Source organism: Emys orbicularis, chromosome 19 (assembly GCF_028017835.1).
Source record: "Emys orbicularis isolate rEmyOrb1 chromosome 19, rEmyOrb1.hap1, whole genome shotgun sequence".
In the NCBI taxonomy this organism is placed as follows: domain Eukaryota; kingdom Metazoa; phylum Chordata; order Testudines; family Emydidae; genus Emys; species Emys orbicularis.
The window spans coordinates 9,012,595-9,028,813 of NC_088701.1; the positions used below are offsets into that span (position 1 = coordinate 9,012,595).

General features: G+C 60.2%; 1 protein-coding gene across 1 annotated transcript; it reads left to right on the forward strand.

Moving 5' to 3' along the window:
• Window positions 1-2,677: 2,677 nt before the first annotated feature.
• LOC135891975 (syntaxin-binding protein 2-like) lies at window positions 2,678-16,131 on the forward strand. Its single transcript, XM_065419658.1, has 12 exons — window positions 2,678-2,714; window positions 4,968-5,017; window positions 6,054-6,135; window positions 6,735-6,811; window positions 7,476-7,554; window positions 8,280-8,383; window positions 8,946-9,094; window positions 9,704-9,788; window positions 14,490-14,620; window positions 14,763-14,870; window positions 15,860-15,917; window positions 16,105-16,131. Exons 1-12 carry the CDS (start codon window positions 2,678-2,680, stop codon window positions 16,129-16,131), a joined length of 987 nt encoding a protein of 328 aa, XP_065275730.1.
• The last annotated feature ends 88 nt before the right edge of the window (window positions 16,132-16,219 follow it).

The following is a 16,219-nucleotide window of genomic DNA, read 5'->3' on the forward strand; positions in this document are numbered from 1 at the left end:
GCTGCTGGGGGGGCGGCTGCACCTCCTGGGGGGCGGCCGTTGAGGGCAGAGTGGCCCATGGACGGTTGCTGCGCTGGGCCAGGCTGTAGCCCCGGATCCCCGCCCTGGGTGATGGGGTGGGGGGAGCTAGGCGCTGAAGCGGCAGCTCGAGCCCCAGCCAGTAGCTGGTTCCGGCTCTAGTTCTAGCCCCTGAGGGGGTTGGGGGAAGGACTCCCTGACAGCACTCCCTAACAGCTGCTCTGCCCCGCCCCCACTCGTCTTGCCCTATGGGAATGTGGGGGGAGGCCAGCCTGGGGTCCAGTGGGAGGCAGCTGCACGGTGAGTCGGAGGCCGAACCCGCTTGCTGTGGGGCCACGTGAGGCTCTCAGGAAGGGGGAGAGAGACCCCGCTAGCGGCTCGAGCCTGGGGAGTGATGGGGGGGCAAGCTCTGGGGGCTCTACCTATAGAACCGCTGGGCTAAGGGCAAGGGCTGTAACTCTCCAGCCTTGGGGGGGCTCTATAACCCCTCCTAGGAGCTGGGGTGCAGGTGAGGGGTTGGGAGGCTCTTTAAACCCCCCCAGGCTGGAAGTGAGGGTTTGGGGGGACTCTATAACCACTCCTAGGAGCTGGGGTGCAGGTGAGGGGTTTGGGGGCTCTTTAAACCCCCCCGGGCAAAATGAGACATGGACTTCCATTCACCCTGTACTGAATTGCAGCCACTTCTGGGGTAGAGCGCAGTAGCTGCATAACAACACACAGCAACACTGCACAGGGATTGCCTGCCCAGCACTGAAATGCAGATACCTCTGGGGTGGAGCGCAGCAGCAGTGTAGTAATACAGCAACACTATACAGGGATCACTCACCTAGCACTGAAATGATGCCATCTCTGGGGGGGAGGTAGAGTGAACAGCCACAGAGCGACACTACTCACAGTTTAGAGCAGGGTGTGAAGAAGACTCTCACTTCCATTCGAAAGCTCTGGGGGAGTTTACAGAAACAGAACATGCTGTTAACCTGAGCTGAACAGCAGCCAGGACCCAATAGATTGGGTCAGACAACAGCTCTGCCAGGAGGGATTTGTTCCGATTGATTGAGGGAGGGATGGGGCAGGGAGCCAGTCAAGCCTGGGGAACAAATTCCTTCTCCAGGACGCTTTGCTCCAGGATCTTGGAGCCCAGGCTCTATGGCCATTAATTACTGCACCACCCAGCTGGAAGGGAAGGGCTGGGGCAGGTCTCTGCGCTCCACATGTCACAAGCAGACAAGGCAGAACGAACCATGTCACAGAATGAATCAATTGCATAGCCTGGACTACCCGGTAGAACCCAGGAATCCTAACTTTCAGCTCTCTGCTCCAACCATTAGACCCCACTCCGCTTGCAGTCAGGATTGAACCCAGGAGTCCTGATTTCTAGGACCCACCCCCATCCCCCCCGTTTCTCTAACCCAGTGGTTCTCAACCAGGGTTACGTGTGCCCCTGGGGGTACGCAGAGGTCTTCCAGGGGGTACATCAACAGGCTACATAAAAAGCATTAGCGAAGTCAGTACAAACTAAAATTACATACAGACAATGACTTGTTTATACTGCTCTATATACTGCTGGGTGTGTTTTGTTATAGGATTATAGTCTGTTAAAATATGTGTATATTAAATTCAATGTGTAGTTTGTACAGATATAGCAGCAATCCAAGATGGAGTCTGAACTGCCATCTTGTGACCGCCATCTTGTTGTTTACTGTTATCATGGCCCAGTCATAACTGGATCCAACTGGTTTTTCCCGCCATTGGCCACTCCAAGGACAATTTTACCTCAGACTGTTTTCCACCCTTGCTGGGACTGTACCATATTTTCCCGCCACTAAATGCAGAAAGGGACTGAGCTCCCTGCCGAGTGGTGCAGTCCGTCCCAGTGACTGTGCGTGCGCAGCTCAGGCCGTCCCAGCACGTTCTGGTCGAAGTGAAGCGCGAGGGAAGGAGACGTTCCATTGAACCCGCTCCTGCTCCTGGGTACAACACGGGGCCTGGCTGGGGGGCCTGGCTGGGGGGGCTGAGTGGAGGGGGGCTGAGGAGCCTGGCTGGGGGGGGAGGCTGGGTGGAGGTGGGCAAGAGACTTGACTCGGGGGGGCGAGGGGCACTGCTGGGGGAGGGCACTGGTTGGGGGGGACTTGCAGCTCGGTGGGGGGCCCTGACCGGAGTGGGTTGAGGCCCCACTACCCCAACCCAGTCCTCGCTTTAACCCTGCAAGGGGGCCCCGCCTCCCTCTGCACCCCACGTGACCAGGTGGGGGATCAGCGGGGACCTGCGTGGCCCTGTCACCAGGCGCAGGCCCATGGGTGCCCAGGCCCGGCCCCTGCAGCGCCAGAAGTGGGGGGCTGCGGCGTTCGGCCGTCATCAGCCTTGCAGACATCAACCCACCAGCACCCCAGTTGCTTTATACTCAAATCAATCACTGGTGGGGCTGCGCCCATCCATCAGTGACACTAGAGGGAACTGGGCCCCTCCATCAGTGTCACTAGTGGCCGTCGCCCAGCGTCACAGACACTCCCCAGAGCACGGCAGGGAGAAGCCAGGGCGCGCACAAGGGTAGGAGCAGAGCAGGGGCAGAACCCAGGAGTCCTGACTCCAGCCCTGCCCCGCACACAGCTGAGTCCCACTTCCATCCACAGGACTCGAAGGTGCGTGAGAGAAGGCAGAGATGACCCCATCCGGGCTGAAGGCGGTGGTGCGCGAGAGTGAGTGCAGAGCTGGGGGGTCTGAGCCCGGTCGGGGGCAGAATCCAGTCGGGTGTGGGTCTGGGGGAACAGGACCCCCAGTTGGGGGGCCCGGGGAGGGCAGGGCGGGGCGCTTATGGGGGTGTCGCACCCTCGGGGAGGATTAGGAGTCAGTCAGAGCAGAAAGAACAGGAGTACTTGTGGCACCTTAGAGACTAACAAGTTTATTAGAGCATAAGCTTTCGTGGGGTACAGACTAACACGGCTGCTACTCTGAAACCAGTCAGAGCAGAGAGCTCCTCCTCCCCCTGCCTGCCTGTCACACACCAGGAGGGTGTCTGCCCCACCCCCAAGGGCTGCCCCCTCCCATAGGAGCTGCACTTTGGGGGGAATCATCGTCATCTCTTTCCATCGGGGTGACTCCTGCCAGGGCCGGTGCAAGGATATTTTGCGCCCTAGGCGAAACTTCCACCTTGCACCCCCTCTCCTCCCCCAACCACCTCCAAAAACTAGTAAACTTAGCGTTATAAACAGCCTGTCAGAACGGGTAACAGCTGCACACGAGGAGAAAAATGACGTCATAGCCACTTTGTACCGTAGTGAAGCAGTACGCTTCTGCCCGGCCGCAACGCAGAGCTGGCATAGGCTATAGCTGTAATGTAGGAGAGAACAAGTTAAAGCCTTACACCTGATCAGCATGGCCTCCGCTGCCTTGTGCATGCTGGACTCTGAGGTGTTAGTTGCTATGTGTTAGTCATTGTCTTCTGGCAACACCCTGACCCGCTGTGTGGGCTGTGTTACTTCAGAAGCCCAAGCCACTCTGAATCTCCAGCCCCAGCTGCAGTGGACGGGGCCTGTGGCTAAATCCAGACCACAGGCCTGGGGTTTAAAAGACCCTTGGAAAGTGAATTCAGTTCAGATGTTCCATGGTTGCCCCCAGAACTGGGACAGAGCAAAAGTGGCCCACAGGTCAGGACGGCCGGTGGTGCTAATAACCCTTAGCTCTTCTCTTAGTTTTTCCTCAGTAAATCACACAATTAGGAGGGCCTGACACGTGACTTTTGAATACTTGGGCTGGGCCATACTGCCCCGGTTCAAGAGGGGTCTCTGAACAGGAATAGCAGGGGGCTGCAGGTCAGGAGTGAGGGGCATCTGCAGAGCCGTGAGGGGGGGGGGGGGGGAACCCAGGACTGGAATAGCTGCAGGTCAGGAGTGAGGAGCTCTGGCAGAGCTGGTGGGGACAGACCAGGGCTGGGATAGCAGGGGGCTGCAGACAGGAGTGAGGGGCATCTGCAGAGCTGTGAGATGGGGAACCCAGGACTGGAATAGCTGCGGTTCAAGAGTGAGGAGCACTGGCAGAGCTGGTGGGGGACAGACCAGGGCTGGGATAGCAGGGGGCTGCAGACAGGAGTGAGGGGCACTGGCAGAGCTGGGAATGGGAGGGAGCCCAGGGCTGGGGTAGCAGGGGGCTCCAGTCAGTAGTGAGGGGCACTGGCACAGCTGGTGGGGGCAGCCCAGGGTTGGTGTGGGGGGCCGTAGCTGCAGTTCAGGGTTGAAATGCCTGTATTACGGTAGGACCCAGGAGCCCAAGTCATGGACCAAGGCCCCATTGTGCTGGGTGCTGTACATTATTCATTAGGTGTATTACGGTAGTTCCCAGGAGCACCAGTCGTGGGCCAGGACCCCATTGTGCTGGGTGCTGTACATTATTTATTAGGTATATTACGGTAGCACCCAGGAGTGCCAGTCATGGGTCAGGGTACCATTCTGCTGGGCATAACAAAAAGATGGTGCTTGGCCCGAAGAGCTGACTATCTAATTGCTTAGCTTGGCCGTGGAAGGTGCCCAGGAGACAGGCCGGCAGTTCCCTGAGCGGGGCATGCCTTGGAGGGGTTCTTTGTGCAGGACTCAGGATTCGAAGTCTTTGTCGTGTTGTCGTCCCCCACACACAGTAGAGGGTCCCTGGATCCCCTCCAGTCAAGAGGTGCTGGACAGGATCTGTTCTCTTGCTGCACGGGGCCAGATCCTTAGTTCAGCTGCGCTCGTATCCAGCCTGGCAGAAAGGAAGGGGGATCAGAGCCATGGCCCATCTAGCCTGCCACCCCACCACGATCGCTGACTGGGGGCTCTGCTAGGAGCACATCACTAGCTGGCCTGAGAGCAGCCTCTGAGCCACTTCCCCAAGGGGTCCTTCCACCAGCCAGTGGGTCCTGGCTCAGGGCACAGCCGTCCCATCCAATCCCCACCACTAATCCCCATCTCTTTCCTTCGCAGAGATCCTCAGCGTTGTCTTTCGCAGCGTGAAGAAGGAAGGAGAATGGAAGGTAAGCAGGCCGGGCCTGCTGCCCTGGTGTCCCCCTGGGGATATGCTGTATCCATATATCGTGCTCCTTCCCCTCCAGCTTCTTGGGATTCATTAGGACCCTGAGGTTTTCCAGGCTGGATCAGATCCCTGCTCTGTCTAGCCGATCATCCGCCCCCAGCTAGGCTTGGGTATGTCTGCCTTCCCGCTGTGCTGGATAAGACCCAGCTGGTCCAGCTAGCCCCATATCTCCCCACACACACACCGGATCAGACCACTGGGCCCAGTGAGCCAGCCTGGGTGGGAGGAGGAGCAGGAAAGCACCAAGCATGGGGGCAGCATGCACCATTGGGCAGGCAGGTTATTGAGCCCCCGGCATGGACTGGGCTGGGGTGTGTGGAGCAGTGGGCTTGGCCGGTGCGGCAGAGGGAGCACAGGGGACTAGGTTTCCCAGTGGCTGAATCTGGTGCAGCAGGATGCTGGGCTGCACGGAGCAATGGGTTCATTCGGCACGGCAGGAAGGCAGTAGAGATGTTGGGCCGATGGCCTACAGGGCTTTCCTAGGGGAACACGGAGACTCCCCTCGTTCCATTCCTCTGTGCCCTGATCCTGGTTCTGTCCGAGGGCTGGGGAGCGGGTATCTGGTGGATCAGAGGAGGGCACTGGGAGCTAGGACTCCTGGGTTCTGTCCCTGCCTCTTGCACTCACCCTGTCACCTGGGCCAAGAGGCTGATCTCCTCCAGTCTAGGAGGCTGGAACCATTCGGAATAGCCGGGTGTCCCAGGTTTGTCTCCGACATCTCGTACCAGCCACTCTGCTCGGAGCCTGCTCTCCTTGTCGCTCCTCACGCAGTCCTTAGCACGGTCAGCTCAGCCAAGTGCAGGCTTGGTAACGGCCCTGCCGCTCTGCTGTGGAAGGGCTGGGCCAGGAGCCGTCGGCTCTGCCGTTAGCAGTCGCTCTGCTCCCTTGGCTGTGCCGTGGATGATGATGGTGGGCGGCTGGGCTCAGGGCAGTGACTAGCTCGTCCGAAGCGGCACGCTCCCCTCTCGCTACCCCAGGTGCTGATCATGGACCACCCCAGCACGCGCATCCTTTCGTCATGCTGCAAGATGTCCGACATCGTGGATGAAGGCATCACACGTGAGTGGCCCCTCCCTCCCGTCTGCTCCCCCCACCAGGGCTCCCCTCCCCCTTGGATACACCTCACAGTCGGGGAGTTGACTTGTCTACATTCACATTTGCATCTAGTTTCCCCCCTTTGCAGCCCCCTAGATGCCCTCCTTGCTATTGGTACCTTCCCAGCCAGATCTAGTTCCCTTAGCCCGGCGCTTTCAGCCCCTGGAGCCTCTTCACCGCTTTTCTCAGACTCCCGTTAACTCCTCGCTGCTCCTCCCCCATGCTGTGGGCAGGGTCCTGGCAGGGGAGGGGAAATGCTGGCTCCCTGCTCCAGGGTGGAGGAGCCCTGGGGTTGAGGGGCACCGAGCTGAGCCAGCGCTCTAGGGGGCTGTCCCCAGGACAGTACAGAGGGTCGTTTCCTCCCTGCTCCGTACTGGGGCAGCATCGCAGCCCATGGCCCCACATCAAAGCTGCTGCTGCATTGTAGCCTGTGGAGCCCCTCAGCCTGCTGCCAGCGAACATCCCTGTGCCCCTTGGCTTCCCCTCCCCCCATCCCTGTGGAGAGCGGCTGGGGTGGGTGGCTAGGACACACTGACCTGCGCCCAATGTCTGCTCTCTCCTAGTTGTGGAAGATATTAACAAGCGCCGGGAGCCAATCCCCAGCCTGGAGGCCATCTACCTGCTCAGCCCTGTGGAGAAGGTAGGAGCTCGGTCCTGGGGCAGCTGGATGGGGAGCAGGGGAGACCCCGGGGCAGCACCTAGTGCAGCCTGGAGGTGACGCTGTCCGGGGGGATGCGCAGCACAAGGTCAGGATGGGAATGGGGCCAGTAGGGGCTCCCCAAGAGGCTGTTTCCCCGGAGCTGGGCTTCGTGTTCTTTGCCACGTGAGGCACAGACTGTCCCCTAGACCTCTCCGCAGTGCAGTCCCGTGGGGGTTGGATGGGAAGGTGCAGCAGGCGGAGAGAGGCAACCTCAGCTAGGCTGACCAGATAGCAAGTGTGAAAAACCGGGACAGGTGTTGGGGGGTAACAGGAGCCTATAGAAGGGAAAAAAACTAAATATTGCGACTGTCCCTATAAAATCGGGACATCTGGTCACCCTAAGTCCTCAGCTGAGACTCGAAGTGAAGGAGAATCGCTGAGGCAGAGGCTCAGGTAGCAGGGGCTGTGGGGGAGGAGGCTCCTGCGTCTGCAGCAGGGAGGCCAGTGGAGGGAGACCAGGGGCAGGGGGGTGAAAACCAGCCCACCTCCCGATGGCATCATGCTGGGCCCTGAGTCCCCAGGGGCTGGGCTTGGGCTGGGCCCTTCGGGCAGCAGGGAGGGGCCTTGGCTGGTGCTGACAACCCCTCCTCTCCCCCATTTGCAGTCGGTGCAGGCTCTGATCGATGACTTCCAGGGCACCCCCACCTTCACCTACAAGGCAGCTCACGTCTTCTTCCTCAGCCGTGAGTATCTGGGGCGGGGAATCCCCCTGCCGGGAGCCTGGCCAGCAGCACACTGGAGCTTGGGGGTGGGGGGGTCTCTCTCTGCCGGCAGGCCAATGCGCAGCACCCTGATTACGCTCTGCCCTCCTGCAGGCGGATGCAGACCCAGCAGGCCAGACTGAACGACCCCACCGATCCCTTCCCCCCCCTTCTCCCCCATGGGCCTGCCTCCAGCCAGCACGGCTCACAGACACCTGCAGGGTGCGCCCAGAAAGGCGGCCTCTGGCTACCATTCCCAGCATGCATTGCTCCATCAGTCCCAACTGGGGTGTGGGAATGGTATACCCAGAATACCCAGTGTGTCAAGGTCACATCTGCTTCTCCCCATTACAGCCCAAGTCCCTGTTCCTCCTTGTGCATCATCCTGAGTTGTACACTCCAGTCACTTCCCCCTGCGGTGGGCTGAGGGCAGGGTGTGAGAAAGGGACTGTGTAGGAGAGATTGTGCCCCCGCCCTCCTCGCTGCTGATGCTGCAGAAGCCGAGAACCTGGCGTGACTCTGGTTCAGGGGGGTTGGACTCATAGTTGACTCCTGTGTGGCCCTGCTGACCTGCCCAGGTTCCCCACAGGTGTGCAGCACTACTGCCCCTGCTGTGCCCGTCCTGGCCCCGTCCGTGGGGGCTGGCGCTGTGCTGGGGGTCCTGAGCCCTGTGCCTGTCACCCCCACCCACTGCCTTTGCCTTGCAGCCTGTCCTGACCCTCTGTTCAACAAGCTGCGGAAGTCACGGATCACCAAGGCCATCAAAATCCTCAAGGAGATCAACATGGCCTTCCTGCCCTATGAGAGCCAGGTAAGGGGTGACCGGGCTTTGGAGGAGCAGGGCCGCAGGGCAGATGGGTGACGTATGACACCCCAACCTTAGTGTTCCACATGGCTCAGGGCGGGGACACCTTTCCCTTCTAGGGCCCTGGGTTTGACGCCAGCCCAGGGCAGCACGTTTTCCCCAATGACTCGTTCTGTTCGTCCAGTGAAATAAGCGACAGCGGCAGACGCGCGTTGATGCCGGGTTTGCCTGTGGCTACGCTGGGGCTTTCGCCAGACTAGAAGCATGTCCAAGCCCCCTCCCCCAACATTGACTTCTCCAGGGCAGAGATACACCGCTGCAGCTCAGTAAGGACCTGAATCCGGGGCATCTTCATCCCAGGCGGGTGCATGAATCTCTGGGCCGCTGTCCCTCTACCACAACAGGAGTGGCTTTGGCAAAGGGATCTCTCCCTCACTAGGGGCTCGTTCCGGCTCCGCCAGGCTGGCCTGGTCCAACAGCGCATCTTAGGGGCGTGGTATGGGGCACAGCTGGCCTGACTGCCAGCAGTTGGCACCAGGGTCTGACCTCTGCTCCCCCCGCCCCCCAGGTGTACTCCCTGGACAGGCCACAGAGTTTCCACAACTGGTTCAGCCCCTGCTGCGCCTGGGAAAGGAACAAGGAGTTGGAGATGCTGGGAGAGCAGATTGCTTCATTGTGTGAAACCCTGGAGGAGTATCCAGCCATCCGCTACAGGAAGTGAGTGTGCCCGGGGGGAGGGGTACCCAGCCATCCGCTACAGGAAGTGAGTGTGCCCGGGGGGAGGGGTACCCGGCCATCCGCTACAGGAAGTGAGTGTGCCCGGGGGGAGTGGTACCCGGCCATCCGCTACAGGAAGTGAGTTTGCCCGGGGGGAGGGGTACCCGGCCATCCGCTACAGGAAGTGAGTGTGCCCGGGGGGAGGGGTACCCGGCCATCCGCTACAGGAAGTGAGTGTGCCCGGGGGGAGGGGTACCCGGCCATCCGCTACAGGAAGTGAGTTTGCCCGGGGGGAGGGGTACCCGGCCATCCGCTACAGGAAGTGAGTGTGCCCAGGGGGAGGGGTACCCGGCCATCCGCTACAGGAAGTGAGTGTGCCCGGGGGGAGGGGTACCCGGCCATCCGCTACAGGAAGTGAGTGTGCCCGGGAGGAGGGGTACCCAGTTATCCCTTATAGGAATTGAGTGTGCCATGGGGAGGTACCCAGCCATCCGCTACAGGAAGTGAGTGTGCCCAGAGGGAGAAGGTTACCTGGTCATCTCCTACAGGAAGTGCGTGTGCCCCTGGGGGAGGAGCTGTTTCTACCCACAGGGTTTGTCTTTGCTGCAGGGACCATGAAGATAACTTCCACCTGGCGCATGCTGTACTGGCCAAACTCAAGGTGTTCAAGACATACGAGCCCAGCATGGGAGAGGTGAGCGAGCTGTGCCGGCCACGCCCTCACCATGGGACAGAGCCGCGCGGGGAGGGGGAGTACATGAGAAGTAGAAGGAAGGAGGAGTGATTTAGAACCTGCTCGGAGATCCTGGCGGGGGGAGGGGTGGGGTCTAGACCCCCTTGGAGATCCTGAGGGCTCGGGAGAACAATAGCATTCCCTGTGTGGTTGGACTAACGGCCCCAGCCCTTCTCTAACAGTGGCCGTGGGCGGATCGCAAAGTGCTCTACAAAGGCCAGTGTCCTTATCCCCTCTGTACGGATGGGGAAACCGAGGCACCGACTGGGGAAGTGTGTGCCCAGCACAATCTCTGTTTATAAACAGGGCAGTTCGGTCACAGAAGTAAGCTTTGCACACAGAGCCTCTTCCACACCTGGACACTCCTGTCTGTGTGTGCTCCTACACCCATCACCGTGGTATCGGAACCTCACTAATGAATTCAGCCTCCCAGGGGAGGCAGGGGGGCCTGTGTTACAGATGGGAAACTGAGGCATGCAGGGAGTCTGTCAGAGCAGGAGTAGAACCCAGCTCTCCTGAGCCTTAGCCACAAGTCAGCCCTGACCCAGCTCCTGCCGTCCCCGTCCCACCCCCAGCAGAGGGGAGCTGCAAACCCACCCTGCCCTGGATTCTCGCATGGGAAACCCAGTGGCTCCTGTCTCCCTAGGAGAAGCAAAGTGATGTAAAATCCAAGGCCTGCCCAGATCTCTCCCTCCTGTTGCTTCTGCTCTTGCTTCCAGCCTTTGCCGAGCTGCTGGGAGACTGTGCACCTGTGACCAACTGGGAATGTTTGTAATATCTTTTATGAAGCCGATGCGTGCCTCAGTTTCCCCTATATGTTTCATGGCTTCTCTGGTGGGGCGTGGGGGGAAGGACTCTCAGGGAAGGTAAGAATCATGGTGTGGGGGGGTGTCACATCCCTGTCTTGGTGAAATGAAGAGAATCCAACCCAGATCAGCCTGGGGGCCAGAAAGACCATGACATCTCCAATGGCTCCTGGCTGGACGCTCCCAGCAGGGAATCGGAGCAGGGGCCCCAGCTCGAGAACACAGGGTTGGGAAGGTTTGAGCTGGGGGATAAGTGGGGGAAGCTGGGAGCTCTCGCCTGAGAACTGACCAAGGTCAGACTGAGGCCTGGTCTACAGGAGGCAATTGCCTCGCTCGGGGGTATGAGAAAGGCGGCGTCACTGAAGCGGCGCAGCTGCAGGGGTTTACATGTAGACAGGCCCTGAGCGAGAGACCCGGAGCCTGAAAACAGGTTTCGCTGCAGCTCGGCCGGGCTCTGGGCTAACCAGAACGGCCTCTTGCTTTAACCTTCAGTGGGCTGGGCTGCCTGGGCTGGGGTCCAAAGAAACCCGACTGTTCTGACAACGCTGGGGGAGTGGCCCTGTCACCCGGGCTGAGTGGCGTCGAGCCCTGCGGAGTGGACGGGTCTGTCCCAGGGTCTGTCTCAGCTGGACTCGCTGGGCAGGGCTCACGAGGTGAAGCCCAGCGGTTCGGTCTCAGGAGGTGGGAGGCCGTATGGCTTGTCCTGGAGGAAGAGAGAGACCTGTTGGGGTCTGGCAGAGCAAAGGGCTTCCTCCCAGAGACTTCCCCAGCTGGGGCCCTGGCACCGACCCTGTGGATCCATGAGCGCACCTTTCCGCTCTACTTTCCCATCCACCGAGGCAATGTTGCCTAGTGGCTAGAGCCTTGGACTGGGACGGGAGACCGGGGTTCTATTCCCAGCTGGGTGACCTTGGGCAAGTCACCTCCCCTATTTGTGCCTCAGTTTCCCCATCTGTAAAATGGGGATAATGATACCAGTCTCGGGCAGGGGAGCCCCCTCTGGGATAGCTGGCTGCCATGGCACAGACGCTCTGTAACTCACAGCTGGCAGCACAGGCCTGCCTCCAGAGGGGAGCCTGGCACACACCTGGCTGCCCAAACCATCTACCCAGGGAAGGGATTGACAGCATGCTTGTTAACCACCGGAGCTACTTGCTGCAGCAGAGCTGGCTCCAGCCTGCAGCCCCCGTCTGATCTGTGCTATTCTCAGGAGCTGAGAGCGGCGCTGGGGAGGGCAAAGTCCTGCTCCGTGCACACCCTGCTCCTCTGAGCCCCCCCAGGGATATTCCTGAGACCCTTGCCAAGCCTCCCTGTCACAGGTGTAAGCACTATCCCTATGTTACACGGGGGAAACTGAGGCATGGAGCAGCGTGCCACGAGTAGGTGGCAAAGGCAGGAATAGGAGCCAGGAGTCCAGACAGCACGCCCACCGCAGGACCGGGAGGGCTGACTCAAGCCCCTGCTCTCAATGCAGTGCTGGCTCCATGCTGCACAATCCCGGCTGGCCAGTCCAGTGTGCCCCCGCCTTGCCAGCTGGCGCAGAACCCCTGGGTCTCTTGTAGCATGGCCTCTAGCAGTCAGGTCTCCAAAGCCACCCAGCCCACGGTCACGGCGCCCTGGGGCCTTGTCTGCACTAGTCCTTCTTGCCTTGATGTTTCCCAGCTGCCAGCCCTGAGGGGTAGCTGGCCCAGGCAGTGCTGTGGCACTCACCAGTGCACTAAGCGCCCCTCTGCTCTGGGGGTGACCTGGTGGTTACGCCAGCCCCCATCTGCACTCGGGGATCCCTCCAGCCGAGCTGAACTGGCAAAGGTGTGAGCAGAGTCCGGGAGGGGCGCTGGGCATAGCAACCCCCCCAGACTGGGTAGTGCTGGAGAGGAATGATGGTGCCAGTTCTGGGTTCATGTCCCTGCTCTGCCACAGACTTCCTGTGTGACCTTGGGTGAGTCAGCCAGCCCCTCTGGGCCTCCATCCCCCTCTGCAATGGGGTGACAGCCCTGCCCAGCCCCACGTGCATGGGGGGGCAGGATGCAGCAATGATAGTGCTACAGTGGTGGGGTCCAGATACGCCTCCAAGAGAGGCGCTCCCCCGTCAGCCTCAACCCATTTACCCAGAGGCTGTGGAGACCAAGTGTGGCTGAAAATCGGGCCACGTACTGAGGTGGGACAGTTGGGGAAGGGTCAGGGGCTGTACGTCCCCGGCCCCCCTGACTGTCTGTGCTACCCAGCAAAGAGCAGATGCAGCCCCTTGCTGAGGTGCTCCTGGGTGGGCTTGGGTTCCACTGGAGCTGCTGGAGCCGGTTTCAGAGCCGTCTGCCATGGGAGCGCAGGGCTGGTCTCCTATCGCCACCTGCTGTGCTAAGAGGGCAGTGCATGCTGATCAGGCAGGGAGCGGGGGCTGGGACAGCCCCCCTGATGTGGGTCTGAGATGCTGACCATTTGAGTGGTCTCTGTCCAGCTGGATGCTGGGGGGGCCCCCGGGCTGGGAGTGGGGAGCTAAAGCCTCATATGGGGTCCCAGCTCAGATGCAAGGTGGGGCATCGGGATAACGTCCCATTGTCCCCCTCTGGGACCTTATATCAAAGAGTCTCTGGGCCTGGTGTTGGTTAACGATAGACTACCCAGGGCCTTCTGGTGTAGTTCCCCCCCTTCCCACGCAGCATATGGGGCAGGGCGCAGTCGGGGGGCTGCCTTGTAAGGGGCATGCTCCCGTTGGTGGAGAGGCACGAGCAGAGAGCGTGCTTGGGGGAGTGGCCATTGCTATTTGCATGAGGGGCAGGTGGCCCGTCCCTGCAGGGGGCGTTGCAGCGCAGCTGGGTGGGGAGCTGTCAAGGCTGTATCCCCTTTGAACTTTAGGGTACAAATGTAGGGGCCTGCATGAAAACTTCTAAGCTTAACTACCAGCTTAGTTCTGGTCCGCTGCCACCATCCCAAAGCTAATTCCCTTTCCTGGGTAGCCTTGAGAGACCTTCACCAATTCCCTGGTGAATACAGATCCAAACTCCTTGGATCTTAAATAAGGAGAAATTGACCCTTCCCCCCTCCTTCCTTTCACCAACTCCTGGTGAATACAGATCCAAACTCCCTTTGGATCTTAAAACAAGGAGAAATCAATCAGGTTCTTAAAAAGAAGGCTTTTAATTAAAGAAAAAGGTAAAAAATCATCTCTGTAAAATCAGTATGGAAAATAACTTTACAGGGTAATCAAACTTAAAGAGCTCAGAGGACTCCCCTCTGTCTTAGGTTCAGAGTGTAGCAAACAAAGATAACCACTCTAGTAAAAGGTACATTTACAAGTTGAGAAAACAAAGTAAATCTAAGACGCCTTGCCTGGCTTTTACTTACAATTTTGAAATAAGAGAGACTTGTTTAGAAAGATGGGGAGAACCTGGATTGATGTCTGGTCCCTCTCAGTCCCAAGAGCGAACAACCCCTTAAAACAAAGAGCACACACAAAAGCCTTTCCCCCCCCCAAGATTTGAAAGTATCTTGTCCCCTTATTGGTCCTCTGGGTCAGGTGTCAGCCAGGTTACCCGAGCTTCTTAACCCTTTACAGGTAAAAGGATTTTGGAATCTCTGGCCAGGAGGGATTTTAGTACTGTATACAGGAGAGCTGTTACCCTTCCCTTTATAGTTATGACAGGAGCTCTCCCTGCTGGTCAGGGCGGGACCCCAGGGCACGTCTCAGCTAGCTTGGTGGGTGTCTCCTGGCTTCCCCTGGGGTTGGGGGCTGGGCCACAGAGAGGGTAGGTGGTGAAGTTTCAGGCCCACCAGGGCCCATTGGATTGTGCCGTGTAAGTCAGGCCAGGAACCATCCGTCGGAGCAGGGGATGACGGTTCTCTCTCTCCTTTGCCCCAGGGCCCTGACAAAGCCCGCTCTCAGCTGTTGATCGTGGACCGGCGCTTCGACCTGGTGTCCCCACTGCTGCATGAGCTCACCTTCCAGGCCATGGCCTACGACCTGCTCAGCATCGAGAACAACACCTACAGGTAGGGCCTGGCTGCCAGCAGGGGGCGCCCCGCACTCCTCCTCAGGCGGGCTGGGGGGATGTGACCCAGGCACCGGCACTGCTCTGTAGCTCCCACGCTCGGAGGAGGGGTGTCACAGCCTGACCCCATCCCCCCTCCGCAGGTACGAGACAACGGGCACCAGCGACTCGCGGGAGAAGGAGGCGCTGCTGGATGAAGATGACGAACTCTGGGTGCAGCTACGCCACATGCACATCGCTGACGTCTCCCAGTGAGCGCGCTCAGCCCTGCCCCTGACACGCCCCTCTGTGCCCCGTCCATCACCCCGGATATGCCCCTCCGTGCCCCACCCAGGGCCGGGACCCATCCGCCCCCGCCCTCCCCGGACACACCACTTTGTGCCCCACCCAATGCCTAGTCCGGGACTCGTTACCCCCCCCTTCGGTACACCTCTCCCCTCCCCGCCCAGTGCCAGGACCCCCTACCCCCACTTTGGCACAGCCCTCTCCTCCCCGCCCACTGCCAGGACCTCCCCCTCGGACACACCTCTCCCACCCAGTGCCAGGACAGCCCACCCCGTTGACACCCCCCCTCTTTTCCAGTGCCGGGACTTCCCCCATCCTCCCCTTCAGACACAGCCCTCCCCACCCTGGGGCCCCCTCGGACACACCCCTCCCCTTCCCTTCCCACCCAGTGCTGGAACCCCACTCCCCCTTGGATACACTCCTCTCCCACCCAGTGCAAGGACACCCCCCAGCAACACACCCCTCTCCTGCTCACTGCCAGGACTCCCCCTTCCCCTCCCACCCAGTGCTGGGGCCTGTCCCTCAGACATGCTCCTCTCTGAGTGCTGAGACCCCCTGGACCCAGCCCCTCTCCCCAAAGGACCCCTGAGCGCTCCCTTCCAGAGCAACTGTCTGCATCTCCTCTTGGGGATCCCCCTGGACACTGTCTTCCCCCGATCCCAGGATCTCCCCAGGCACCTCACAGCCCCTTGAGTGAGTCCCTCACTGACCTCCTGCTGGGCCTGCCTCTGCCCCCAGGCCCCACCCCCATCAGGGCACCAGGAGCCCCCAGAGGTGCACTGAACTCTGCCTTGGGGTAACTTGGGAAGAGCCCCCCCCGCCCCATCTGAGACTCTCGAGGCAGAGAACCGTGGTGCCCGTGGGGTGGGGGCTCCATCCCCTGTAGCATAGGAGAGGGCACCCCCTACCTCTAAGGCAGTGCCTGGCTCCAGCCTGACCCCTCTCCCTGCTGCAGGAAGGTGACTGAGCTGCTGCACACCTTCTGTGAGAGCAAGAGGCTGACCACGGACGAGGTGCGGTGGGGGCTGGGAGGGGGAGCGATTGGGGAGTCTGGGACGGGGGGGACCCATCCCACTGCCACTGATGGGGAGGGGAGGCTGCCCTGCTGCCCTAGGAGGGGTTGGGGCGGGGCTGTCCAATTGCTCCCAGGGTTTGCCTGTAAAGGGCTAAGAGGTGTATGTGGAGCCCCCTGCCCCGCAGCCAGAGCTCTGGAGCTCCCCACGGTGAGGGAGGGCAAAGGCCCATGGGGCGGGGTCAGAAAGCAGGGTCAGGGCCTTGCAGGGAGAGCTGCAGGGAGCCAATGCTGGCATCTCCC

Excerpts from the sequence above, each read along its gene's own strand:
- LOC135891975 (XM_065419658.1), top strand. The coding sequence starts at position 2,678 with ATGACCCCATCCGGGCTGAAGGCGGTGGTGCGCGAGA. Across the intron at positions 2,715-4,967 it reads GAAGGCGGTGGTGCGCGAGA|AGATCCTCAGCGTTGTCTTT; the intron begins GTGAGTGCAGAG and ends TTTCCTTCGCAG. Across the intron at positions 9,789-14,489 it reads ACGAGCCCAGCATGGGAGAG|GGCCCTGACAAAGCCCGCTC; the intron begins GTGAGCGAGCTG and ends CCTTTGCCCCAG.